Here is a 26618-nt window from a genome sequence, read left to right as displayed (position 1 = left end):
GCTGAGCGGCTGCACTGGTGGCGTCAAAACACAAAGCGAAGGCAGCCAGGGAGTGTGCGGGGTGAGTGTTACGAGCCGAAGCGAGCGAGCGGCAGTGCACTGCCGTGCGACAACGGAAGAGGGCCAGAGAAAGAGAGGGGAGGGGGAAGGGTGGCGCGTGAAGAATGGGGTGTTGGTATCGCGTGTCTGCGCATTCAGACGTACGCACACCCAACGTGGCAACGAAGAGGAGAGGGGGGCGGCGGATGGCTTGATTTTGTCCTGCGTCGGTGTCGCGACGGCGCAGTGTGGGATGTTAACCACATCAGCGTCAAACAACTAGAGAGCGGGGAGAAGAGGGTGATGCGGTGATGTGTGTCGGTGGGCGGGGTGCCTCTTCAGCGCTCGCACAGGCATACACGCATACCACGAGTCGGGAGAGAGACGGGCGAGTAAGGGAGCCCTCGCTCCTCCAACCCCCGAAAAGCATTCCCTGCGGCCTCCGCCCACGTGCGCAAGGATTCGCCGGCTCTCTCGCTACCTCCGCTGCATCCGTGCACACGCGCAGATCCAGCAGAGGGCAACGGTAGGGAGCGGGTGGCGGCGTACTCGCCTCGCTGACGTGTGTTCAGTTTGCTGAGCCGTCGTCACACTTATGTATGCGCGCTTCTGCGTGGCGTCGGTGCGTGTTTGGTGAGCTCGTACGCGCACACGCAGACACCACGCAGGCTCACCTCTCGTCGCTACACACAGTAAAAGACATCGGCGGATGTCGAGAACGCAAGAGAGAGTGCGGAGAGGGGGGTGTGCAAGGCAACAGTCGATGTCGGTTGGGCCGGTGCACACCACTGAAGGCATGAGGCCGTGCCTAAACAGAGAGAGGCGGGTGGCCGTGTCACGCACATGCAGGCCCCCACGGAAGAGGCTGTCCATCTGTGGATGCTACGCGCCTCCTCCTCCTTCGCCTACCCTGCATGGCAAGCAGGCAAACCGAGTGCGCTCCGTCGAGGCGTTCTGCACGAGAAGGTGCCAGAGAAGGGGTGGGTGGGGACTGGGGCGGTGCACCGAAGAGCGGGAGGAGGTCAGAGGTGCGGTCGAGTGCATCTGTGGCACGCGGGTGCACACGCACGCGGTTCCGTCGTTGCCCCTCCGCCCGCTCCTCACGTCTCCCCGTGCGTCTCCGTCGCACGCCTTGTCCGCACCGGGTTCTCGTTCTCGTTTTCTTTACAGCTGTTAACCCGTTCTTTGAGGGCATTATATCGTGTGCTTAGCGATGCCTCGGACGCGTGCGTGCGTGCGTGCGTGCGTGCGTGCGTGCATCTGCGACTGGGTAGAAAGTGGGAGGGAGGGGAGAGGGCCGGCAGATGTTGCACGCACATACGCCAAACGTGATTTTGCTGCCGTTTGGTCGCTTGGCTAAGTGCTGCTGCGTTCATCGTCACTCGCTCGGCGGCAGCCACTGCTGCTCGCTCTCTGTCTCGCGTCGCTTCTCGGCCTCGTTGGCGTCCGCCTTCAGTAGTGCTGCTGCACTGCTGCTGCCGGTGTACTTTAGACTCATGACGACGCGGTCGCTTGACAGCGCGCAGTCAAACTTGTAAAACTCACCCGCGGACATCGACAGCGCGGTCGGTGTGTGCGAGTTCGTGCCGGCATCGATAAGCTGCAGCGCCTGGCCCCACTGCATGTCGCGCGAGAAGTTGTGCAGGGTGTCCTCGGGTGCCGTCGACATCACCTCCTCGCCGTCGGTGGAGATCCAGTAGAAGAGCCACGCGTGCGCCGTCCCGCTCGCCGTCGCCGGCACCTCCACCGGGAAGACCTTCTTGAAAGTGCTGCGCTTCGTCTCGGCAAAGTTGATCGTCAGCAGCGGGATGGGGTCGGCGAGGCGGCGGAATGGCACGGAGCTCATGCGGAAGCCGTACTGCTTGGTGAAGACGACACTCGTCGTGTCCTGCAGCGCCATGACGTGCGAGAGGTCGATGCCGTTCCAGCTGGAGACGGCGCAGATTTGACCCAGCGTCTCGCACTCGATGGGCACAGCGTACTGCACGCCGTGCTGCGGCAGAATCTTCGCTGTCTTCGGAAGTAGGCGCTGCCGGGCATCCGCAATGTAGTCGAGCGCGCTCTCGCCGAGCAGTAGTGTGCCGAAGATCTCGGAGACGAGGATGCTCGGCGGCTCCGGCAGATCACACGGTTTCAGCTCCGTGCTTAGCATGTTCAGCACCTTGACCTTGTCCTGCAGCCTGTTCGTTGCAATGTTTGAACGCGCCAGCGACGCCATCTCCGACGACCCCTCCACCGCCACGACCCACTTCGCATTCAACTTCGCCGCCATCATCGACAGCAGACCCGACCCGGCGCCGATCTCGAGCACGCCCGACTCGCCAGGCACGATGTGCTTCTTCAGCATGTTGTAGTAGAACTCGTTGCGCGGCAGGTCGTTCATCATCGCGTAGTGGAAGTCGTTAACGGCCTCGACGAGCGCCGCCGGCACGCGACGCAGCCGCGGCGGCACGAAGATGTGCTGTTCGAAGCGGTAGTCGAAGTCTTTGTTGCGGTCGCGGTCCCCCTGCTTGTTGTAGGAGGCCGAGTTTCGCTGCTGGTGCTCATGGTGGTTCCAGGAAGCCTCAGCTGGGTACTTCGCACCTGGCGGCAGGAAGCCGATGTCTGCTTGCGGGTGCGCGTGTCGGTTGTTACGGGTCGCGGCCGTCGACGTCTTCTTCTTGGCGCCCCCGGCGGAAGTCTGCTTCGGCGGCATGGCGTGTGCGCGCGCGTCGGCGGGATACAGGAGGAGGAGGCTGCTGGAAGATTGGCGAGGGTGGGACAGTGATGACGAGACGCCGAGGGGCGCGGTGCTCAGGCCGGGGGGGGGGGGGGGGGGGCGTGCGGTCCAAGGTCGCGAACGCACGGATAGCCTTCACAAGTGCGTCGGGAGCCCTGTCAAGGCAGCCGGTCGCGCGAAGGGATCGTAGAGGCGACGACGTGCTGATGCTGATGAGAAGCGAAGGACAAAGAAGATGTGCGCGCGGCACGCGAAGCCCGGGGACAGGGGGAGGGCACGGTGGACGGCTCAACACACCGCGAGCGGTTTTCACGCCTTTTGTGTGCGTTCGGGAAGCCTTGAAAGTGAGGGGTGGTTGAGGGTGGTGAGCACCGACAAGAGACAGTTGATGATGTGCACGCGTAGATGGTGAGAGAGAGAGAGAGAGGCGGAAGGTGACGAAATGGAAAGCGGGGGAGTCCATTGCGCATCGTTGCGGTAACCCTTCACGCATGCATACACAGCCACACCCGTCACGCAGGCACGCATCTTGCACAGGAATCGTGTGAAACCACGTCTGCCTCAAACTTGCTTTTCGTGTGTGTGTGTGTGTGTGTGTGTGTGTGTGTGTGTGTGTGTGCAGGCCTGCTCCCCCCCCCCCTTTCCTTCTACGCCTCGCTTCATCTGTCGCTCACGAGAGCAGCACACGTCAAGGAGACAGGGACAGGGGGAGTGGAGGGGAGAGAAGCGCGTTACGATGTCCGTCCATTCAGTTTTTGAAAGGGGAAGGGGCTGAGTGTCTATTCCGTCCTGTCGATGCGCGCGTGCTGCACTCGCGTCGAGCTCTTTTCACTTTCCTGCCTTAAGGCCTCATGCGGCACGCTTCTCGACCTCCCTTCACGTTTCAGGCGCACGGGGTCTTGCGCTGCGCGACATCCACGCGGCGCAGCGACACGACAAACTCGCGCACGCTTGCCCACGCGAGGCACCGGCCATTCTTCCTCTCGCCCTCTCTCTCTCTCGCTCGCTCGCTCTCTCCGTGCACGGTGTGTATACACACAGGCACATCACGCAAGACGCGTGATCAGCGCACGCGTGCGGCGGCGGAAGAGGCACCGAGGGAGGGGCGAAAGAAGACAGCCCGGCGGTGAGCAACGGCAGGAGTCGTGGACTTGAAAGCGAACGACCACCAACAAGAAGCCGAAGCACAGCACGCACATGTGCTTTAATATAATACCCTACAGAAGCGTGAGCTGAGCCCCGTCGTCGTCGCCGCCGTGGGAAGAAGAGGGAGGGGGGGGGGGAAGAAGGGTGTGGTGGTGGCATTCGTGGGCTCCAGCTGCGTGAGACGAGGCCGGTGCACGTTCCCACCCGCATGTCCTCTGCCCTCTGCCCTCCCTCCCTCCCTCTCTCTCTCTCTCCGCTCGCAACTACAGCCACGGCGACAGCCACGTGCACGCTCGCACGCACCGCGTCTGCGGCGTCGGAGACCCCGCACGAGGAGATCGAGGGAAGGAGGGTCCCCAGCACACAACGGAGAGCAGCTCAAATCACCACCACACACAAAAAAAAAATGGAAAGAGCACGACGACACGCGGCCTGAGCGCGCGCGGGTGCGGGCGGGATATCAGCCGCAGCCATGTGCGAGAAAACGCAGGCGCGTACCCCTCCGCGCCGCTCATGGTTACCCAACGAGTCTGCGCAAGGGGCGGTCGTCGTGCGACGAGGAGGTGGGAGCCAGGTGAGTGGCAGCGTCGCGGCGGTGGCTGCATGCATACAACGCACATGACACCCTCCCTCTCTCTATACGGCCATCTCCATCTTGATCGCCGGGTGTGGAACGTAGTCGATCACCTCCATGTCCGTCAACTCGTAGTCCTCGAGGTACTGCCGCTCCTCCTTGAAGATGAGGGTCGGGAACGCGTGCGGGACTCGCTCGAGCTGCGCCTTGAGGGCATCAACGTGGTTGCGGTAGACGTGGGCGTCGCCGAGGGTGTGCACAAGCTCACCAGGCCGCAGACCCGTCGCCTTGGCAATGAGGATGGTGAGCAGCGCGTAGGAGGCAATGTTGAAGGGGACGCCAAGACCCATGTCACACGAGCGCTGGTACAACATGCAGGATAGCTCGCTCGTGTCTGTGTTCACGTAGAACTGAGCAAGCAAGTGGCACGGCGGCAGCGCCATCTTTTGCAGCGCGCACGGGTTCCAGGCAGTGACTAGGAGGCGGCGGTCGTTCGGGTTCGTCTTGATGGTCTCCACGATGAGCTTGATCTGGTCCACCCCTTCGCCGTCGTAGTTCGCTTCAAACCCCTTGTAATCTGCCCCGAAGTGGCGCCACTGGAAGCCGTAGACAGGGCCGAGGTCCATCTCCTTATTCTCTGTCAAGCCGCGGCTGTCGAGAAACTCGCGCGAACCGTTGCCGTCCCAGATGTGAATGTCCTTGTCTGCCAGCAGCTGCGCACTCGTCTCCCCGCGCAGGAACCACAGCAGCTCCTCGCACACGCCGCGCCAGAAGACACGCTTCGTCGTCAGCAGCGGCAGGCGGTTGTCGCGTAGGGAGAAGCGCATCTGGGCGCCGAAGAGGCTGATGGTGCCCACGCCGGTGCGGTCCTCCTTCACGATCCCCGTCTTCATGATGCGGTCAATCAGCTCAAGGTACTGCCGCTCCTCGTGGTTGCGCGGCACGTACTTGCAGATCTCGAACTCGAGGCCCTCCGCCTCGCTCTTGCGGCGTCCCTGAGACGACGCCAGGTCCCACGCCGTGGCCGCGTTCTCGGGCGGAAACGGAAAGAAGCGCGTACACGCAGGCGCCGTCGCGTAGATGCGGGTCAGGTACACTTCCTGCAGTTTCTCGATGCACGGCGACAGCATGGCGTCCGCGTAAACCTGCGCACCACCGACGCAATACGCTGTCTCGATGGAGCTGCAGTACAGCGGGCGTGCGAGGAGGCGGAGCGCCTCGGCCAGACCGCCGTTCACCACCACCACATCCTGCGCCGCCGCCGCGCGCTGTCCCTCCGGCAGCGGCGCCAGAAGCTCCTCGACGGTGGCCTTCGAGGATAACACGATGTTCAGCCGTCCCTTGAGTGGTCGGAACTTTACCGGGACGCTCTCCCAAGTCTTGCGGCCCATCACGACGGCGTTGCGCTTCTTCTCCGTCGGCGGCTTCTTGTTGCGCAGCAGCGTCGTCTGGTTCTTGAAGAACGTCATGTCCTCCGGCACCCGCCACGGGATCGACTCGCCGTCGCCGATGCCGTGCTGCATATCGAGGGCCACGACGATGGAGAAGGCGCGCAGGGAGGGGAAAGCAAAGTCTGCCTTCGTCTCCGGCATCGGAATCTTAAACCTCGCAGCTGCCCTGGACATCTTCGTAGTGCTCGGACCCGGATGACGACGGCGATGATGAGGGAGGAGGAGGGCGTCTAATTCAACTATCTATGACGGGTGAAAGGAGGCGGCGTGCCTGTGTGCGAGTTTCGTCCGCCAGTGCTGTGCCGATGATGCGCACGACCAGAACACGCCTCTCTGTGCGCGTGAGCTGTATCGTTCTACGCGCACGTGTCTCTATGGATGCCGATGATGGTGTGAGGAGGGAGGAATGAGGTGAGCTTTCGAATTCGTCGCGTATGCGTCAAGCATGCGCACGTGTGTGTACGTGTGTACGTGTGTGTGTGTGTGTGTGTGTGTGTGTGTGTGTGAGAGAGAGGAGAATGCAGGGGTGGGGTGCACTACAGAAGGCAGAAAGTGGTAGAGAGACTGACGAGCCTGGGTGCAAGCCTCGAGAGGGTGGGGGTTGTCTGCAGCTGGGGGAGGGGGGAGGGTATCCACCCTGGGAACGAATCGAGCGTGCCTTGACGCGTGCACGCACGCGCACAGGAGCAGCGATGCAGTCCTCCTCGCGTGAAGCTGGACGCTTGGCCGCTCGATCATCGACGCACAGTACACCGCAAACACGTGCGCGATGTCGATGCGCCTGGCGTTGCGTCCTCGTCTTCCTTTTCATTCCTCTGTGCCTGCCTGAGCGTGGGACGAGTAGGCAGAGGAAAGGCCTGGACAGCTCTCACACACTCACACGAGCACTCACACAGAGGCGTCGCGCGCACGCGGCCGGAGAGCATCATAGATGCCGGACAGAGACAGAGAGTGCCTACTCGTACACCTGCATACATGCTACATGATTACGCTTGCTGTGGTGTGCTACTACTTAGCTCTGAATCAAGATGAAAAACGATTGAAGTACGCAAGCACGCGCTGGCGCATCGCCCATCGGCGTCCTCATGGTCAACCATTCTCTCCATCACCCCGTCGACGGAAAGGGCTACCCCCGCATACCTAAAACGCGGAGGTACACACACGCTAATAACGTTAGAGAAACCGAGCGCGACCGTGCGGTCATCGCCCCACGAAGCCCGACCACCTCGACCGGCACACATACACGCATACACATACACGCACACATCAACCCAACGATATGTGTAATGTACCTCGTCGTCATCGACAACCCTCAGTACTCCTCGTCATCGCCGTCGGAGAGCGACTTGAGTACGCAACGGTACGCGTCCCACTCGTCGCGAGACTCGGCCACCAGGGCGAGCGGCAGCCGCAGCGACATACTCGTCGCCAGCAGGTGCCCGTTCGGCTGAACATTGTTGCCGCAGCTCAGCTTTCGCGCCATCCACCGGCACAGCTCCTCGTAAGTAATGCAGCCGCGGCGGCTCTTGTTGACCATGCGGAACATGCGCGGGGTGTGGCGCAGCACGTCGGGCCGTTCACGGTGGTAGACATCGTAGGCGTACTTGGAGAAGTTGTCGTAGGTGAGAGGGCCGTAGTGGTAAGAGAGGGACTCGAAGATGGAAGCTACGAACGGCACGCTCTCGCGCGCGCACAGCAGAAACGGGAACACGGTCGCCGGGACACCAAAGACGGCCTCAAGCGAGTTGGAGCCAGCCGTGGTGAGCATCGCCGACGACAGGACGTTGCGGTTGTCAACGAGAAACTCCTTCAAGTGGTCCAGCTCGCGCAGCAGCATGCGCTCGTCATACACCTCACGCTCCATCACCGCGTCGTACACGTGGGGCGCGATGTTGATGTCGCCACCGCCAAGTCCCGCGGCGGCTGCGGCCGTTGCGCCGTAGAAGACCTCCTCGTCTTCCTCCTGGTCCTTGCCCTGCAGTTGGATCCAGGTGTACTCGGCCATCTCTTCATCCTCGAGGCGGGCATTAGCGTGGCGCCGAGGACGGTGATACGGCTGGAGCGGTGGGGAGAGGTTCGCTGGCGTTGTTGCCGCGATCGCCGCGACAGACGGTAGGTCATCGCCGTTGCTCACCGGGCTCGGCAGTAGCGGGCAGGCATCGCTGGCGCCGCCGACGCTGCCCTGAGTAGCTGCGCTGCTGATCGGCGGAGCTTGGGGGCTGTTAAAGCGGCGTCGGTCGAGGCGGCTGCCCGCCGTCGGGCCTCCCTGCCTCGTACCCTCACGCGCCGCGTCGGCCGCAAGCGGAGGAAACGGCGGCGGCGGCGGTGCCCCATCCGTGTGGCGGAGCCCGTCAGCGGCGGCCGAGCGTGAGACGCCTGTCGTGGTAGGCAGTGGAATTCGGGGCGTCGCAGCGCGGCCCTTCTCGAAACCGCCCCCTGCACCGTCGCTACAGCGGCGGCGCTGCCGATACTTTTCCTGAGCGCGTTGCCGGCGGCGGCGGTCTTGCCGACGTCGGGTGGCAGTGTACAGCAGCCCTTCCAGCTCTTGCACCTCGGCATCGTCATCTGGGAGCCCCAGCGCGCGCCTGCCCCAGAGCGTCTGCGGCACGTACACGAGCCCCAGCTCCGCCTCTAGATCCTCCACAAAGTCCCGCAGGCTGTGGTTGTGGTAGTAGAGCACGGCATGCGCGACGATCTCATCCAAGACACGGACAGCTGGGTAGTACGGGTCGCCGCCGGCTGCGATCACGTCCATCAGGTACACCTCGCCTGCGAAGCGGCGCGAGTAGCGCGTGGCCATCCACACCTGCAGAGGCGAGAGGCCGAAGTGTCCATTGTGCATGTCCAGCCGCGAGGCGATGCACCACTCGTCCCCGAACGTCACGATGCGCTCGCCCGGGAAGTACTCGGCGAGTTTGGCTGGATCGAAACCAAACTTCGCGCCGTCTGGGGCGAGCTGCGACAAGCGCCACAGCATCCCCACACCACTATCGGTGGCGCCACCCGCAACATGCACTCCCGCAGCGGCCGAGTCGGCGCGCGGCGTGCGCGCGAGGCCCACGAGGGAGCCCACCCATGCCACAAGCGCGCACACGCGGCCCCAAAGCCGCCGTCTCCAGCGCGACAGGCCCACTGTGTCCGCCACACCCGTCCCGCCACACAGCAGGCCAGGTGGAGGGGTAACCGATCCCGGCGCGGTGGCGTGGCCGACGCAGTGTGGAGACGCAGTGTGCCGCTCCGCACCCGCCGCGCCGGCGGCAGACGCGGCGGAAGGGAAGAAGTACTCTGTGCCGACCCCTCCAGTGAGCCCCGTGTAGAGGGAGCCGGTCGCGGTGGCGGCCGTGACGGGGCTGAGCCCGACAGACTGGGCACTGCCGTTGCCGATTGCCTCCAACACAGTGTCGTGGTAGGCGTGATGGAGGTGCTCAAAGACGGAGTAAAAGCGTGTGTTGCGTGCCCGCTGCGCCTCGATCTGCTCGGACTCCAGAGCGTCCATCGTGTTCTGCAACCCGGCAAGGCCGCCGTACTCAAGATACGAGCAGCCCTCATCTTCGGTTGCCGCGGCAGCGGCAGCGCGGGCAGCGGTGGAGTCCTCTCGAGCATTGCACACCCCTTGACCAGCGGCATTCGCGTCTTCTCCAGCTGCGCTGCCGCTGCCGTGGAGCGTGGCCTGCAGTTGAGGCGCAGGCGGCGGTGCAGCTGGAGGAGACGCGCCAATGCCGGCTAAGGTGACTGGAACACGCCAGGTGCCAGTGTTGTCTGTCGCTGAGCTGGACATGGAGTAGGATCCGCTGCTGGTGTGCATCGGTATCTTATCGCCGCCCGACGTGCTGCTGTCTGACGCACCCCCAGAGTTGGAGAAAGCACCGCCGCCACCGCCGTCGGTGCGTGACAGCTGCCGAAGTTCCTGCTGCTTCTCCCATTGCTGACGGTCTAGCAGCTCGAGAATGTTCTCGTCACAGGGAGCCCGGATGGACGCGTTGTACAGCAGCGCCGTGGCATCGCCGTAGGTGTAGTAAAAGGAGATGCCGCTGCGCATCGGGCCACCGGCGACGCCGAGGAGGTCGGATAGAAGCTTGTTGTACTGCTTCAGGCGGTTCATGTGCGTATCCTGCGCAAGCGGCAGCGACAGAGGGGCGATGACGCTGGCGTTCACGTCCACCGGCGAGTCCGGCACGCGCGGCGATTGTGAGTGAGAACTCCAGTTCTCGGGGCGACCAGCCCCACCGATGCCCAAGAGCGCGGCGGAGTTGCCGGGAGACGTGTAGACCTGCGTGACGCCGGTGGCGCTCACCCCGAAGACGTGGCTGCTGCTACAGCCCGAAGATTTGTACGTGTGAACCCCGGAGGCGCCGGCGTGGGTGGACCCAGCCAGCGCGGTCGTTGTGGCGCTGCTGCCACCACCCATCACTGCCGCGCCGGGCATCGATAACGTGGGCGGCGAGACTCCCGTGTGCACCGCTGCCGCTGCGCCGCTCGGGTCGTCCGGGTACTGGTAGAGAGGATAGTGCGTCGTGCCATACATGCTGCTCACGGAGTCGGCTGAGTACGTGTACGGCAGCAGCCCAGAGCTGGTTCGCCGCGGCCCGCTGCGTGGGGCCTGCAAATGCGGCGGCGGCGGAGGCAGCTGCTGCGCATTGCCCCCAGCAGCAGCAGCAGCAGCAGCGGCAGCCCCTGCAGCAGCTGGCGTCGACGTGGCGCTGCCGAGCATACCAGCAGGGCCTCTGACGTCGTGATCACCGGCGCACCCACCGTTGTGCAGCTCACCCTTTCGAGCGTCTCGCTCCGCCGCCAGTGTCACGGTTGCTGGCAGCGGCGCTGCTGTGTTGGCGGTTGCCCGGTGCCGCGGTGAGGTCAGCGCTCGGATGGCCGACGAGGGCGCAACAGAGGCCGTCGCCGCCACCTGGGCCTGCTGGCGCAGCAGCACTGCCTGCGGTGTCACGACGCTGTGGCCGTAATACGCGTCAAAGGTGCCGTACATACTGTTGTTGGGCACTGCAAGCGGCATGGGCGTCAGCGAGGCGGCCGGCACTCCACCATCGTCGGGCAGCTGGAGCGAGTGGTTGTTGCGGCTGCTCATGTGCTTCGGCGCGGTACCGCCGCTCACGGTGAGGTGCGTGGCACCTTCCGCGTTGAGAAGCGAAGTGTCGGGCGCAGGTGACGCCGAGTTCTGCACCGAGCGATGCGGCTGACTGGTGTTCGATAGCTGTTGCGGCGGCAGCGACAGTACAGTCGCGTCCTGATGGTGACCATGGTCGCCCGCTGAGACGTCGAGGCTCGCATCGCGGGTGGTCACAAGTGTGGCGGCCGATGCGTCTGGCACGGAAAGCATGCACGAGGACGAAGTGGTCCCCGCGCCAAGCGCGGGAGGAGAGGATGAGCTGAGCGCGGGCAGTAGTAGGGGGGGTGGCGGCAATGGCATCAACGGAAAGCCGCGCTCCGACATCGAAGTGGTGCCGGAGTGGAAGCCGGCGGCGCCCTTGCTGCTAAAGCTCGGCATAGTGTTGTTGGCCCCACTCACCGATGACGAGGTTGTCGTGGTCGTCGCAGGCGAGGAGCCGAAGTGGTTCTGCAGAGCGACGCTGACGGAGGCGGGCGTCATCTGAGCGTGGCCGTGGCCAACGGCGTTGGCGGCGCCGCCACCGTTGCTACCACTATTGCTGACGTGCACCGCGGGGCTGCCGGCTGCGGAGGCCGTTGAGGAGGGTGGCGGTGGCGTGACGCAAGTGTTTGCATTGGTTGCCGTGTGCACGGCAGTCCAGTGGGCGCTGCGGGTGGAGCTTGCAGACGCCAGTGAAACTGGCTTGGGTGAGTTGCTGCTGCCTCCGCCACCACTGTGGTCGCCTTGACAGGTTTGCGACTGCGGCGGCGGCGACCCCGACAAGGGCTGCGGCGGCGCCAGTAGCATCATCGGTGCCGTGGCGGTGTACGGTGTCGGTGATGTCGCCGAAGGACTCGGCGCTCCAGCTGAGGCAAGCGCGCGTCCTCGATCGCTGCCGCCTGTGTCGCCGCCCGCGCCGCGCTCGCTCGAGCGCGGTGCCGCGTCCGCGGCGCAGGACGGGGCACTCACACCCGCCGCATTCGCCGTCAGCGAAGCATCAGCGGAGACCTCAACGGAGACGCTGCCGGAGCTGCCACCGAGGAAGTGTATGTCCACCTCCGTCAGCGTCGGCGAGATCTGCACCGACGTCGCAGTGACGGCAGCGGTAGAGGGGGCGTGCATGCCCTGAAGTCCGCGCGGCGGCTGCACCGCGTACACCTGCAAGGAGCTGCTCGGCTCATCGGTCGAGCGCTGGTGTTGCCTAACGCTGCAGACGGTGGGTGAGGCAGCACTGGCGGTGTTCCTGCATTCCGCATCACCGTAGCCAGCGCGGCCGCTTTCGCCGTGGGAGAGGACGACACCAGCTCGCGCGCTGCCCTCTGGTGCGGCGCTCTGCCGCCGAGCTGGCGAAGAGGCACCGTAGAAGCCGCCGCTGGCAGCCGGGTAGCCGTGTCGGTACGGCGGCGGCAGTAGGGGTGGCGAGGTCCTCGGCGCGTCCGGCTCACCAAGCGGCGCTGGCGCTCGAGACTCTTGCCGATAAGCCGCGTCGGCGCTTGTGCACGTCTTGCGCACGCTGTCGCTACCCCGAGGTGGCACACGCACGAACAGGTCGCCAAAGTCGCGGCCGGCGCTCCCCACGCTGGCACGCTTCACCATGGACACGACGCGCGACACGACGGTCGCCGGATTCAGGGTCCCCGTCAGACACTTTTTCAAACTGTCGCCGCCGCCCGACTCGCGCCTCTGGGAGTTCAGGCTCCGCTTCTGCTGCTTCCGCTCTTGCTGCGCCCGCCTAGACGCCTCCTCGCGAGCGCGGCGCTCTCGTCGCCTCCGATCCCGGCGTTGCTGCCGGCGCTGCTCCTGGCGGATGCGCGCTGCGATGGCGCGCTGGTTCTCCTGCTCCCTCTGCAGCAGAATGAACTGCAGCGCACGCTGCTGTGAGAGGACCTCCTCGGCAAAGGTGCGGCTGAGAGGGAAGCCGCGCGCGTGGGCGGTGACGTAGCGCGGCACTGCCGGTGGCAAGATGCAGTGCACCCGCATGTCCGGAAGTGGAACGGCACACACGCGGAAGGCCTTTTCCTTCAGGTCGCGCACAAGCGTCTCGCGCATGCTCTCGCGTCGGATGAGCACCTCCATCGCCCACGCCGGCAGCTGCAGCGGGCCACTGTTCTCCACGGTGGTGCGGCAGTCCACCCGGTCGAGCTCCGGCGTGCTTGCCAGCGCCGCGGTGCCGAGAGAAAGCAGCGGCAGTCCTGCCGGACGCGGACAGGAACGACGCTGCGGGCGGCCTGAAGCAACGCCTGTCGTCGCCTCGCCACCCCCACTCAGCGACGTCATCCGCCCCACGCTGTCGGACGGCGGCAGCGCGGGGCTGCTCCCGTTCACTCGCAGCGACGGCGTAGAGAACGAGGAGAGGGGCTGGCAGCTCTCCGTGGCCGGCAGAGCCTGCAGCATCGCCTTGGCTTCCTCGTACCAGGGCTCCACGTGGTCCTGCGTGTACAGCACAACGGCGTCGAGGGCCTTGCGGGAGCGACAGCCTTGCTGGAACACACGAAAACGATAGCGTAGCAGCACCTGTGGCTCGATCTCGCGCTGTCGCAGATCCAACAAGGTGAGGTCCTCGCTGTCATCGTCGTCCTCCTCCACAGCGTCCCGCCCGTCGCGGCTGACAAGGGCCGCGTCGCTGATGCCACTCGGCGTCCGCGGATTTCGCTTCCCGGGATCGGCGCCGCCCCGCTGCGCGCCTGCTGCCTTCGCGCCCGCACTATTCGCATCCGCGTCGTCGTCGTCCACCTCGGAGGCCCTGCTCGATGGCAGCGCCGTCGTGTTGACACCGTCACCGACAGCCGTGCGCAGCACGTGGATGTAGAAAAGAAGCTCGTTGTCGGAGATGATGCGACCTGCGGCGCTGGACGGCAGCACACCAGTGCCGCTGGCGCCCCCGGCAGGGCTCACACCAGAGAATGCACTGCCACCCCCGCCGTATGCGGAGCAGCGCAAGCCCGCCGGCAGCGCACCGAGCGGCGCCTTGAACCCGGGCTGCGTCCCAAGCGGCGGTGACATCACCATCTGCGGCGGCTGAGCTGGGAAGCTGTAGCTCTCCGAGAGGCGCACCACAACCTGGGGCGATGTCGTCGCCGCCACGGAGGAGAAGGCAGACGCTGGCAAGGTCACAGGCGACGCAACAGTGGCGCCCGCCATCCCGGGGGACGCATTAGCAACACCGACGCCGGCCGCCGCAGCCGCAGCACCACCACCACCACCGCTGATACCCACGTGCAGCGACGGCGTCGTCAGCTTCGGGGAGACCGGTACTCGACAGAAATGCCCCGGCGACAGTGGAGAGAGGCAGTAGTTTTCCAAGCCGGTGGCACTGCCCCCCACGGGGGCTGTGCCGTGGTGTGGGTGGTGGCTGAAGGGGTCCATCGAGTTGTTGTTGTTGCCGCAGTCTCCCGCCGGCGCCTGGACGCCGAAGGTGAAGGACAGCGCGCGCACGAGTGACAGAGGCGACCCCGGCGTGACACTGACACCGCCGCCGGCGCTGGCGTTGGCTCCTGCGCTGGCGCCGAGACCCTTGCCGCTGCCTTCGATCTCAGCGGAACCGCCGAAGAGCTCCGCAGCCGCACGTCGCAACGCCCAGTCCTTCTCTTGCAGCACCGCTGCGCGGAAGATCAACGAGTAAAACAGGTGTGCTGGGTAGATTTCGAAGGAGATGCGCAGCTGGGCCTGTGCTCTTGCCGCCGTCGTGGCAGCAGCAGCAACAACAGCGGATGCTTGAGACGGCTCCGGCGGTGGCCGCCTCCGCTGTAGCGGTGACGTCGGCGGTTTCGCTGGTGCCGCAGTTGCTGCCGCCCTCTCACCGTCGGATGTGCCGGTGCACGGCGGCATCGGCGGCGCCGCCGGGTTCGCAGAGAAGCTGACCACCTGTGATGATGTCCCTGTAGCCGCGGCTGCTGCCCGGGCCTGCGCCGGTGGCAGTGGACCCGTCTTTAGCTCCTCCATGATGATAATGTCGATCAGGCCCTCTTCGGATGAGGTGCTGTCGAGGTGGAGCGCCTTCCAGAGACTCGCCGCATCAGTCGACACGTCATAGCCGAGCGGGGCACGAATAACCACGACCGTTGGCACACGCCCAGGTGTCGGCTCCAGCAGCTGCACGATCTTGTTAATAGCCTCGTCGGCCGTGTCCGTCATCAGAAGGCCACCACGCTTGGCCTCCGCCGCTGCCGCTTCCGCCGCAGTATCGGCACCCGTGGAAGTGTGCCCTGGATGTCGCTTGGCTGCTTCACTCGATGGCACAGAAGCAGCCGCGGTGCAACTTGTCTCGTCGGCTGCCATCGCGCCAGTCTTCAATAATGACCATCGTGGTCGACGCAGCCACGCCAACACCTTGCCAGACGCAGCGGAGGCGCTCTCCCGCCACTGGCGGATGACCCAGCGCCACCCTCTCGCGCAGCCTCCGCCGAGCGCACTGGAGCCGCGCCGCATCGCACACAATATGCGCGTCACCCATAGTTGGACGGCGGCGCAGCTGACGATGACGCGACGACGCACCAGTCGCCGGCACCGACGCCAGCACCGGCGCAGCCGCCCGCTACAGCAGTGCCGTCCGTACTGGCAGAGGTGGCGCAGCGCGGAGTTCACGGAGCGGAAGGAGCGGTGGGCATTGCTGTTGATGTCACCGTGCACTGATGAGTGGTGCGCGCGGCCACCAGTCGTCATGAAACGACGCAGAGCCGACGACGCTTGCGAAATGGGTGTTTCGGTGGGAGCGTGGGTGAAGGAGCCGTTCCCGCCGCTGGTCGTGCTCTCGCCTGTGGCACCTTCGCTGCCGCCGCTGCCCAAACCGCGAGGCGCGCTGTCGTAGCCGTAGACAGGCTGCACGGTCGATAGCGTCTCAGGTAGCCACTGCGAGATCGCAGGCGACCAGTTCGCGCTACGTCGAACGCTGGTGCGAGAAGATACGCGATGGTAGCCGCTGCTACTGTGATGGTGATGGTGCTGATGCTTCGGCGGCTGGACACTACTACTGCCACTGCCACCGCCCGGGTAGTGCACCGTGTGCCGAGCGTACGCGGGGAGCGCAACGCTTGCGCTGGCTGCGCTCATGGACGTGCCCGAGAAGTAGCCCTGACTTCGCGGGTGGCTCCAAGTGTGATGGTGAGTGCTCTGCTGCTGCTGAGAGCGGTAGTGCGCCGAGGACAACGACATCCCTAGTTGCTGCTGATGGAGGGAGGTGGCGTTGTTTGAGGAGTTTATGCGCGCCATGATGCCGCTGCCGCTGCCGGTGACGTTGCAGTTCACGAAGGGAGAGGAGGTGGTGTTTATTGCACTGGAGGCACCGCCGGCGAGACAGCTGCTGCCTTGCCGGTCCCCGCTGCAGCACACCGAGCTGCGCAGTTCCGCCAGTGCATCCGTGACGTCCATCTCCGTCGAGAACAGCGGCGGCCCATACATGAGGGCAGACGCTGTGTACCGATGCGGCTCCTCGTCCTCCGCCCCGCCGCCCCATCTCCCACTGGCCAGCAGCGATGGCGCCGGCCCGGGCACGAAGGCAAAGGTCGCTGCGCACGCTACCTCTGGGGACCCGCTGCTGTCACCTCCGCCGCCACCACCGAAGGTCCACGAGGATGTCGTGTTTGCTCCCGGCCACGGCATCCCGCCAGATGCACGGATGCTCGGGGCCGACGAGGAGGCACCACACCACAGCGGTTGCGCCGGATAGCGACCCCCTTGGCCAGCCATCGCGCCGGGCATAGAGTGTGGGGACGAAGACGATTGTGGGTTAGACATCGACCCACACACCATGTTCTGAGCGATGTTGCTGAAGCTTCCGGCTGGATCATTCGGCGGTGGCTGGTGGTTATGGCGTTGGCTGTGTTGCTGCGCTGGCTGTGGTGCGTCGTGGGAGCCGTGAAGGCCGCCCCACGTGACGCTGCCGCCATCGAGCGTGGCCTTCACCCATGGGATGCCGTCGGGGCTCGCCACAGAGCCGGCCGTCATGGCCAGCAGCGACGACGCGCCACCCTGCGAGTCTACAGACGACCCCGTGGACTGCATGAGTGATGGGGTGCTGATGCGGGAGTAGTAGCTGCTGCCGCTGGCGGTGGCGCTGCTGGCACTGGTACTCGGCGAGCGCGAGTGGTCCGAGTCGTAGGAACTGCTCACCGTCGTCGTCGATGAGATGAACGACACCTCGCTCGATGCCATCTTTCGGAAGCCGCCGCTCCTCGCCATCAGTGTCCCGTTCGCGGAGTACGCGCCCTCATCATAGCCGTCGTTGTCGCGTGGGTCGTCGTCGTCGTAGTCGACGGCGCACAACGAGGCAACGGAGTTGGCAAAGGGCAACAGGGAGCCCTCTCGCTCTGACAGCACCTCTGCCATAGCGCGGCCTTCTCTTTCTTTCGCCGCCGCCGTTGCTGCCTCGCCGCTCGTGGGCTCGTTGCTGGGGGTATCGCGCCCCTGCCGCAGCGGGTCTTGCGGCGCGGGTGCGTTCTCCGCCGTTCGCAAAAACGTCTGCTTGCCGCCGGCTCCGAGGACGTTTCTGACAGGCGCGGAGGCCGCCGCGGTCGCTCCCGCACGCCATGACGGCAACTGCTGAGAACTCCTTGCGCGACACAACTGCGACCGCATGCGCCGGCGCAGCCGTCGGCGCTCCCGCTGCTGACGTCGAATACGCCGCGTCGCCTCTGCCCGCGCGGCCACGGCAAACGGCGTGGGATCGCCGAAGCGGAACGGGCCGTCGTGCAGGTCGCGCAGCAGGGCAATCGTGTTGTCCGCCATCGGGCACGGGCACGGCGGTGGTGGCCGCGGACGAGCGAGGCGGTGCCGCAGCACGACACCGGCGCAGAGCAGCAGCCCCACGCCGCAGCCTATTGCAAGGCATGTTCGAAGCCTAGTCAAGGATGAGGAGGAGGAGGACATGGCCACCGGCGCTGACATCACCGACTCTGGCAACGCAGACTCCATGGATACCGTCGTCGCCATGACGAGGGTGAACGCGGGTGAAGAGGGAAGAGCAAGAGAAGCCGCTGACCGGGGTGCGCTGCGTTGCTATGTCGTCTTGTTTCGGGGATTTCGGTCCTCTCGTAGGTCCTTGTCTTCGGCACCGTTCTTCGCATCTGAGCAGCCGCCGCGCTTACGCTCGGAAGTACAGGCGAGGACACGCACACACACACACACACACACACACACGCCGTCTCTTTTCCTCCCTCGTGCGCGTCAACTGTCGCGAGGCTCCAGAAACGAAGACGGGGCTTGCTCCTCTCGCTGTGTGTGTGTGTGTGTGTGTGTGTGTGTGTGTGTGTGTGCGTGTATGTGGTGAGCAGATATAAGAAAGGATTGGCAAGGTGCACCTGCGCAGTCGACTGTGATGCAACTCCGTCCTCTGTCTCTCTGTCTCTTGCTGCGTTGCAGCTGAATGATGCTGCGGGCTGCGGTGCGGGTCGCGAGGGTCGGCGTGTTTGGGGGCGGGGGGGGGGAAGGAGGAGGGCGAGCGAGCGAGATGCGCACCAACAACGGTAATGACGATATGCGATGGCCGAAACGCTTCAGGGCAGGAGGCGACAAACAGTGAGAGCGATGCACGCGGCACCAGGGAGAACGCTGATATATATATATATATAGAGAGAGAGAGAGAGAGGGAGAGATGTGCCTGTGTCTGTCGACGCTCTGCCGCGTCCACTGAGGAAACACGCGGGGAGAGAGGGACGATGATTGCGGTTGCAGAGGGTGAGAGAGAGGGAGAGAGAGAGAGAGAGACGCGGAGGCAGCGGCACTTGTGTCGCACTCTCGGCACCGTGTTGCGCTTGCCCTTTCCTACCTCACCCACACACGCACACGCAGAGTCTCTCACACCGCGGAGAACGGCGTGCAGCGGTGTGTGCGGATATGCGCGTGCACGTGCGCAGGAAGCTACGTCGAACGCGTGCGAGTGGGTAAGGAGCTCACCGTGGCGTGCGCACACGCACGCAGAGAGAGAGAGAGAGGGAGAGAGAATGAGGCCACACCGCAGCAGATAATGTCGTTACTGGAGCGAGCAAGAATGTGGTGCACGCACGCGCTCGCAGCCCCCAAGTCAGCACAGGAACAGCGACGAGAGCAGCGACGGGAAAGAAAACACATGAACCAAAACGCGGGATGCCGTGTGTATGCAACACTACAATTTCGTGTTCTCGCGCGCGCGCGTGTGTGCGGTGAGCGTCACGGGGGTGGCGTAGTACGTGTATCGTCCAGCGATTGAGGTGTTCGAGCACGCGTCCTCCGACCTCGGCGAGCGCAGGGGGCGGACGTGCATGACCGACACCAAGAAAAGGAGGGGGCGCCGCGCGATGAGCCCCGCATAGGAGAGAAGCGCAAGTGGCAAGAGACAGGAGCGATTTGGTGCAGTGTCAAGAAGGGAAGGATCAGGTGAGCTGTCAGGCGCTGCCACCACCACCACCACATACACGCAGAGAGCGCGCGAGAGATGCGCACGCACTTGTGGGCAACGCATGCGCATCTCTGCCATCAGAGACCACAGACACTGAAGAGAGAGGTGAGAAGGCAGCAGGAGGGGATGCTGGTGAAGAGCGAGAAAGACTTTTCGTTTTCGTTGGGTGAGGAGGAGACAACAAAGGTGCCGCGCGGGGTGCCACACTCAGACACACACATGTACACACCCGCACACGCTGGCAGACACAGCAACCTTGCTTCGGTCGATGTGTCCTACGTTCGTTTTCTCTTGGTGCGTGCACCTTTCCTTTCCCATCCTTACATGGCGTCGTGGCATATACCCGTTGTCGCCGTATTCTCGACTTAACGGTTTAGTGTGCTCTGCGCACCCGCCCGCCCTTGCACGTCACGCCTCCCCCCCCCCTCCTCCCACTGTCAACGAACGAAATGCTGCGTGGCGCGAGACAACGGAAGGCGGAGTGAGGGCGTGGGAGACGGTCGGTAGGAGAGGCGGGGGGAGGGGAGGGGAGGGGAGGGGGGTTAAAGCGGTCGGCTCAGGGGTGGAGTTCATGACGCCGTACCCCCTTTCCTCTTACATGTGCCTGTCCGAGTCTCGACAGAACGAGGGCCGACGAGGCGACGGCATGCTTCAGCTACTGCAGACAGTGCGCGCCCTACTCGGCCTTGCTTGCTGCTAACGCGGAGGAGGATGACTTGGCCTGCTTCACCAAGCGGCTCACCAGCGTTCCTGTCTCGCCCGCAACCCGCGACACGACGCTGAACATCTGCGCATCGCCAAAGGCATCCTCCTCGTCGCGCGCCGGTGCCGTCGCGACGCTCGCGCCGTTCTCACTCCTTGCCTTCTTCGCAGGCTGCTCAGCAGCGGTGGCGGCGATGGAGGCAGTGTCGGCCGAAGCGCTCTGACGTGAACGCTTCGCACCGGGAGCAGTGGCAGCGACAACGCCAGTCGACGCATCGGCCGCAGAAGCCGCGGCAGTGGCGGCACGCCTCCTCTGCCTTTCCAGTGTTACGAGCTCCTGCAACTTCTTGATGTACTCCGTAATACGCTCGATCTTCAGCGCCAGCTGCGTGTCTGTGGAAGCCGACGATACTGATGGCGAGGCTGCCATGACGGATGCCGCCGCGCCGCCCCCGGATGCCACCTGTCGATGGGTGATCTTGTCCAGCGAGTAGAGGGACAGCGTCAACGCAAAGGCAGCAGAGAGGTACAGGCGCGCCTGCTCATCGACAGAGTAGTGCGAAAGAAGTGTGTCTTCGTCCAGACGCCGCAGTGCTGGCAGGAGATCGGCGCGCACGACGGCCAGCCGCCTCGACATCTCCCGCAGCAGTGGCTCCACCTCACTGTCCACGTCCATGGCACGGAAGGGTCCTCGTACACGTCTGTCTGTGTGTGTGTGTGTGTGTGTGTGTGTGTGTGTGCCTGCGCGAGAGCTGGAATTGGGGGCAGAGGCGAGACAGAGTCAGAACAGGCAGTGCGGTAGCGAGGCTCCAAAACACGGACGCGCGGAGGAGACAAACCAACGTCGACCACAAACAAAAATACTAGAGTATCCGAAAGCACGCGGTTTCTGTGGAAAGATACACGTGATGCCGCTGCGGCCTCGTTGGCTGGCCGAGTGCTGCGTGCGTAAGGCAAGTTGTCAACGGGAGGCGTCAGCCCGCACAACGAGGGGGACGTTGTGTGCAAGGAAGCTTTGTGTGTGTGTGTGTGTGTGTGTGTGTGTGAGAGAGAGAGTGAGAGACGGAGGAAGAGAGGGGGGCGCAAGTCAAGGAAGGCGTAGCGCATCATCTGGCACGTGCGTGACGCATCTCCGCCGAAGCCGGCCTCATCGCTGCGTGGCCCACGTAGGGCATGATAGTGTGCCCTCTTGAGGGCACGCGCTCCTTCATGCCGGCCTTGCGCATCGACGGCATCCGCGCTACGGATGCGCAAGAGGGAAGGGAGCGCAGGGGCTCGGCGTGGGGCCGCCTTGACGCATGAGCGTGAGTGCCACAAGCAAGAGAAGATGCGCGCGCGAGAGAAAGGGAGGAGCTGCACATGCCCGTCCCTTCTCGACGGCAGACGGAACGGAGCCGACCGGTGGCCGAGAGGTGGGAAAAGGAGGGTGAGGAAGGGCGTGCACAGCCGGCCTCTGTGAGATCGCGAATTGAAGAACAGAGAAGCAAGGAGAGAGGAGGGCGACGGTATCCTGCTGCACCGCCTTGCGAGCACAACACCAAGACGGGCATAAACACGAGCGACCGATTCCGCGAACGCTCACACGAGCATGCACACTCTCCCAGCGCGCGCGAGACTGCCTTGGGCGCGTGCCCACATACATGCGGCCCTTCTCCTTACAGGAGAGAGCTGCGCCGTGCGCACACCCTCCCCCGCGACCTCTTCCTCTTCCCTCACCCAAGGGCAACATCCAGGACACAGACGCACACGTACAGCGGTGTGAACCGAAAGGCGAGAGGACGAGGGCAGGAAAAAGGGAAGGAAGGCGGGGTGTGCAATACCTGGGCACGAAACAGCACTGCAAGCTGCAGACAAGCGTACGCACATATATATGTATATATATATATACACACGCACGCACACAGAGATACAGAGAGAGATGGAAACACTGATAGACGGACAGAGAAGGTTTGCGGGTGGGCGGGCGGAAGGGAGAGAGAGATAGAGGAGGGAGAGGAAGGGGAGGGGGCGACAACGGACCGATGGAGAGTGCTGATGTAGCGCCGTCAAACTCGGTCGTTAAGCGAACCATCGCCTTCGCCGCCGCGGCAGCGCCGCTTCACTTCGGCGGCGGTGCCGGAGCGCTAGCTTTCGCCGTCGATGATGCGCCGTCACCAGGGAGCGGCGCCAGCTGCGACGCGGGCTGCTGCTGCTGCTGCTGCTGCTGCTGCAGTGCCGCATAGTAGTACTGCGCGTCGGGGTGCGATAACGCGCGCTGCTTTGCGTTCTCGCGCACCTGCGCGGCCCTCTGCGAGGTGGGCGACAACGGCGACTCGACGACGCGACTGCGTCCGAATGAGAAAGCGGAAAAGAAGCCGCGGGTGCCGCCACCCCCGCTGGTGGACGGCGAGATCGCGGCAGGCTGCGTCGTCGTCGTCGTCGTCGTCGTCGTCGTCGTCGTCGTCGTCGTCGTCGTCGTCGTCGTCGGCGGCGGCGGCGGCGGCGGCGGCGGCAGCAGCGGTGTTAGCGATTGCGGCGGGAGTGATCGCCCGGCCGCGTCCGCGTTCGTCTCCGCCGCTCCCCTCCAGTCGTCGCACGGGCGGGCGGCAGCAGCTTGGTTGCTGCCGGGATTGCTGGAGGTCCGCGGCTGCGCCTTCTGCGTTGCCGAGAGGGTATCGGGTGAAGTCATCCCCGTCGTCGCCGCCGCCGCGCCCGTGGCAGAGCCTCTCGCGCGGCCTTTGTCGAGCGAGTTCGTCGCACCTTGCATCGGCGGCCCGTTGCCGGGGTTCGAAACCGTAAGTGAGGAAGGCGAAAGGCAGCTGCCGTCACCGCCGCCGGGCCTCGGTGCTGCTGCATCGCTGGCAGCTGCGACTCCGCTCGGCGACGCCGCACCGGAGATCGCCGTGTCGAAGGCAGCGCCTCCCGTCTGTGTAGGTGCGGAGGGTGCTGCTGCCGCCGCTGACTTCGCGTGGCCATTGTCTTCGGTGGAAGCTGCGGCAGCCGTGGTGGTTGTGGCGACCTTCTTCGGCGCATCAGTGCTACTGGCCGCCGCGCCCGGCTTCTCCTTCTCCGATGTCTCCTTGGTGTTGGCACGGGTCGCAGAGACAGAGGACTTCCATGTCGCCGCGGGGACGGTGATGAGGTCGCGTGGGTCCATGCGCCAGTACACGAAGGACGAAAACTCGGGGTCCGCCGGCACCTCCTCCTCCTCCTGGAACACGTCATCGTCGTCGTCGTTCAGCTCAGCAAAGGTTGTGCGCCGGCCATAGTTGTACTTGGGCCTGTGCACGCTGGCGGCGCTGGTGCTGGGCTTCACTGCAGGCAAGGCAGAAGCGGTCGAAGGAGCCCCTGGTTTTTCGGCCCCGGGCGGGCGGCTCGAGAACGCTGCGGAGGAGGCCGTTGTTGGGACTGGAGCGGCAAATAGCTCAGCAGCAGTCCCCGAAAGCAGTCCGGTAAACGTGGGGCCGCCGCCCTTGGCGAGTTCCGGTGGCTCTCCCGGGCTGGCAGCGGAGCCGCTCAGGGCCCTCGCGGCGATCATTTCGACACGCTCCGAGTCCACCAAGCTGAACGCCGCGGATGCATGACGGCCCGCGACAAAGCCGTCGCCGGAGGAGGCCCCAGACCCGGACGTGTGATGTGGAGGGCCCTCCGCGCCACGGTCGGAGGAGCCGCCGCTCGCCTCCCCGTGCAGATCCAGAGAGTCCAATGACGACGACGCTGCGGAAGAGAGCGAAGTGGCCGAGGACGACAAGGCAGAGGAGGATCGGTGTAGCAGACTGCGCGTGTAGACGTGTCGGTCGCACCCACCGGGTGCGACATCCTTAGCCGGCGACGTACTCGCCCCTGTGTCCTGGGTTCGCTGAAGATGCCGTGGCGCGCGCAGCACGACGGGGTGCCGCTTAACAGGCGGAAACGTCACGTCGACAAGGTGCCCGAGGTCGCGGTACGTCTGCCGCACCAGGCACACGTGCAGCACGCTCGAGGGGTCGATAATGAAGATCTTGTGCGTCGGGATTCCCGCCGCATCGTAGCTGATGACGTCGTTGTAGCGGTTGCCGAAGCCGGCGAAGAAGGGCTTTGTGCTGGGCGGAAAGGTGGCGCGCACACTCGCGAGGCAGGCGATCTTGAAGACGTGAGACTGCTTCGACACCTCTTGCGTGAGTGCCGTGAAGAAGCGCTGCGGCGCCGTCAGCACCGGGCCCATCGGCAGCCGCACCCCGTCCTGCTGCAGTGTGAAGAGGTACGACTTCGTTTGGTTGATCTGCGACACGCTGCGGGCCGTCAGGTACACCATGCGATACCCGTTGCGCTCAATCTTGGAGTAGAGATTGCAGATGCCGGGGTGCGTCCAGTCTGCACCTTTGCCCAGCATCGCATAGAAGTGGCCGAGCAAGTCGCTCTTCGTGATTGTGCCGTCCACGTCGCTCACCACGAGACGGTCCGTCCAGTTCCAGAGGAATATGTTGCACGAGATGGACACGATGTCGCCCTTGTCCTTGCGGGCGAGGTAGCGGACAGTGTTGCAGCCCTCCTTGAGGTGCAGCTTCCACAGATCCGCCTCGACCGGGATAAGGGTGCGAATGAAGTACGGGCCACCACCGGCGCCGCCCGCGGTGGGCGTCAGCTTCACAGGGCGCCCCTCCGCATCCGTGACCTCCTCGGGGGCGTTCAAGACGCCGGAAGACGCGGTGCCGCCCTTAACGGTGGTGAAGGGCACGCCGGTGCTCGCGTGAGGCACAGCGACCTTGTCGGCGTCCTTGGCGCTGCTGCTGACCTGGTTCTCGACTGTCGGTTGTGATGGCGATGGCAAAGATGGCAGCGGCAGCTGCTTGAGGGAGGAGATCGCTGCCTCGACAGTCTGTGGCTCCAGGAGAAGCGACGCGCTGATGCGGCTCGCACGACTGCCTTCCACTGCAGTGCACAATTCACCTTCGCTGGCACTCGCCGATCCGCGGTGCGCGGTGGCTGCGTCACCAGCGATGGTGCCCAGCGTAATGGAAACGTCAGGCAGCGACACACCGCTCGTGACGCTGCTTTCGAAGGACGCGCCCTTCAGCAGAGCCAGTTCTTCCTCTCCGTAGAGCGCGGCGTAGTCGGGGTCGGTGTCCATGGGGTCGAGAAAGTAGGCATCCTCGTCCACCACCTTGTAGCTATCCGTGCTCCCCGTCACCGAGGTGGCTGATGACGCTGCAGTGGCTGCTTCCACAGGCGGTTGCGGCGACGACGGCGCCGGGGCCAGGCCCGCTGACTCACCTTCCTTCGTCCCCGTCGCGGGTTGGGCCACAAGCTGGTCGGTGGCTTGCGTGTCCGTGCCATCATCTGCAGCCGCCGGCGTGACGATGAGCGATGCCTGTGCGAAACGGCCGCCACCGGCAGCCCTCACTGTCGCTTCACGCAAAGATGGCGACACATCGGCAGCGTCCACCACGATCTCGACCGCAGGCGGTTCGGGACGGCTGCCACCGAGGTGGTGGTCGCCGTCGTCATCGTCACCGACAGCGCCCTCATTGCCCAGCGCGCCGACATCGCTCCCCTCGTCGTCGCCCTCGTCGTCGCCCAGGTGGCCCTCCTCCCGCGCAGTCTTCAGCAGGTATGGGTCGTCGCCGAAGCTCATCTTCGACAACCGCTTTCGCGACTTCTCGGCTGCCACCATGGCACGAAGGGCGAGTCGCGCCTCCTGTGCGTCGCCGGCCGAGTGGATAGCGCGCGTCTCGATGGTGAGGTGCCCATCATCGGCCGTGTGGAGAAGCGGTAGACTGGAGCCGGGGTCCTGCAAGCCGGAGTGGGGATCGCCGGGCCTCCGTTGACAGCCCGCATCGCGAGAATGCAACTTGACGTCACTTTCTTTAGCAGGGCGAGGGGCGCCAGTCGCAGAGTGCCGCTGGACAGGTGGCAGCGCCCCCGATGGCGGCGAAACTTCAGCAGCTGCGTTTTCGCCGGTTTCCCAAGCGTCGCAATCCGCTGCTGAAAAGGACAGCAGCCCTGGGGGCGACTCGGGGCGGATAGGGAGGTGCTGCAGCTCCGCCGTGCTCAGCACCAACGCCTCGACTTCCTCCACAGCACTGACGAGCGTGCCCACGATGTCCAGCTCCTCGTCGTCGCCCTTTGCGGCACAGCCGGCGCCCGACACCCCCGCCAGGGCAGCGGCGGCAGGCGGTATGCCGCCTCCGGCGTTCTCAGGTTGCTTGGCTGCCGCCGCACCGTGGCTGGCCTCACCGAAGGCGCCGTAGGTTGGCTGCAGCCAGTAGGCCTTGCCACCCTTGCCGATCTTCATCACAGCAGCCGTCAGCTCACCATTCACCTCCACCTGCACGACGCGGCCGACGTAGCTCCACATCTGCGCCCGCCCGAAGCGCACGTTGAAGGGGGTGCTGCGCAGCGAGCCGTCCTTGTGGCGTATCACGATGACATCGTTGGCACAGCTCGACTGGTCGAAGTGGTTGAGGTTGAAGAGGCCGCCCAGGGTCGAGATCATCGTTTTTCGACGGCGTGCGAGGGCGCCGCAGGTGGGGAAAAGAGCGGGCGTGACGAAGGTC

At 64.8% G+C, this 26618-nt stretch overlaps 5 protein-coding genes across 5 annotated transcripts; all 5 read right to left on the bottom strand.

Moving 5' to 3' along the window:
* Window positions 1-1417: 1417 nt before the first annotated feature.
* PRMT7 (putative arginine N-methyltransferase, type III) lies at window positions 1418-2734 on the bottom strand (the record flags this gene model as incomplete). Its single annotated transcript, XM_001680806.1, has 1 exon — window positions 1418-2734. The coding sequence occupies one exon, from the start codon at window positions 2732-2734 to the stop codon at window positions 1418-1420; it is 1317 nt and encodes a 438-aa protein (XP_001680858.1).
* Window positions 2735-4540: 1806 nt separating this feature from the next.
* DHFR-TS (dihydrofolate reductase-thymidylate synthase) lies at window positions 4541-6103 on the bottom strand (the record flags this gene model as incomplete). Its single annotated transcript, XM_001680805.1, has 1 exon — window positions 4541-6103. The coding sequence occupies one exon, from the start codon at window positions 6101-6103 to the stop codon at window positions 4541-4543; it is 1563 nt and encodes a 520-aa protein (XP_001680857.1).
* A 1138-nt stretch (window positions 6104-7241) lies between these two features.
* On the bottom strand, window positions 7242-17957 carry LMJF_06_0850 (conserved hypothetical protein; the record flags this gene model as incomplete). Its single annotated transcript, XM_001680804.1, has 1 exon — window positions 7242-17957. The coding sequence occupies one exon, from the start codon at window positions 17955-17957 to the stop codon at window positions 7242-7244; it is 10716 nt and encodes a 3571-aa protein (XP_001680856.1).
* A 2120-nt stretch (window positions 17958-20077) lies between these two features.
* On the bottom strand, window positions 20078-20779 carry LMJF_06_0840 (conserved hypothetical protein; the record flags this gene model as incomplete). Its single annotated transcript, XM_001680803.1, has 1 exon — window positions 20078-20779. The coding sequence occupies one exon, from the start codon at window positions 20777-20779 to the stop codon at window positions 20078-20080; it is 702 nt and encodes a 233-aa protein (XP_001680855.1).
* A 1422-nt stretch (window positions 20780-22201) lies between these two features.
* Window positions 22202-26557, bottom strand: LMJF_06_0830 (putative lipin; the record flags this gene model as incomplete). The annotated part of the gene is made up of 1 exon (XM_001680802.1): window positions 22202-26557. One exon carries the CDS (start codon window positions 26555-26557, stop codon window positions 22202-22204), a length of 4356 nt encoding a protein of 1451 aa, XP_001680854.1.
* Between the last annotated feature and the right edge of the window lie 61 nt (window positions 26558-26618).

This window comes from Leishmania major, chromosome 6 (genome assembly GCF_000002725.2).
Source record: "Leishmania major strain Friedlin complete genome, chromosome 6".
Taxonomy (NCBI): Eukaryota; Euglenozoa; class Kinetoplastea; order Trypanosomatida; family Trypanosomatidae; genus Leishmania; species Leishmania major.
This window is presented reverse-complemented; position numbering and strand designations above follow the sequence as displayed.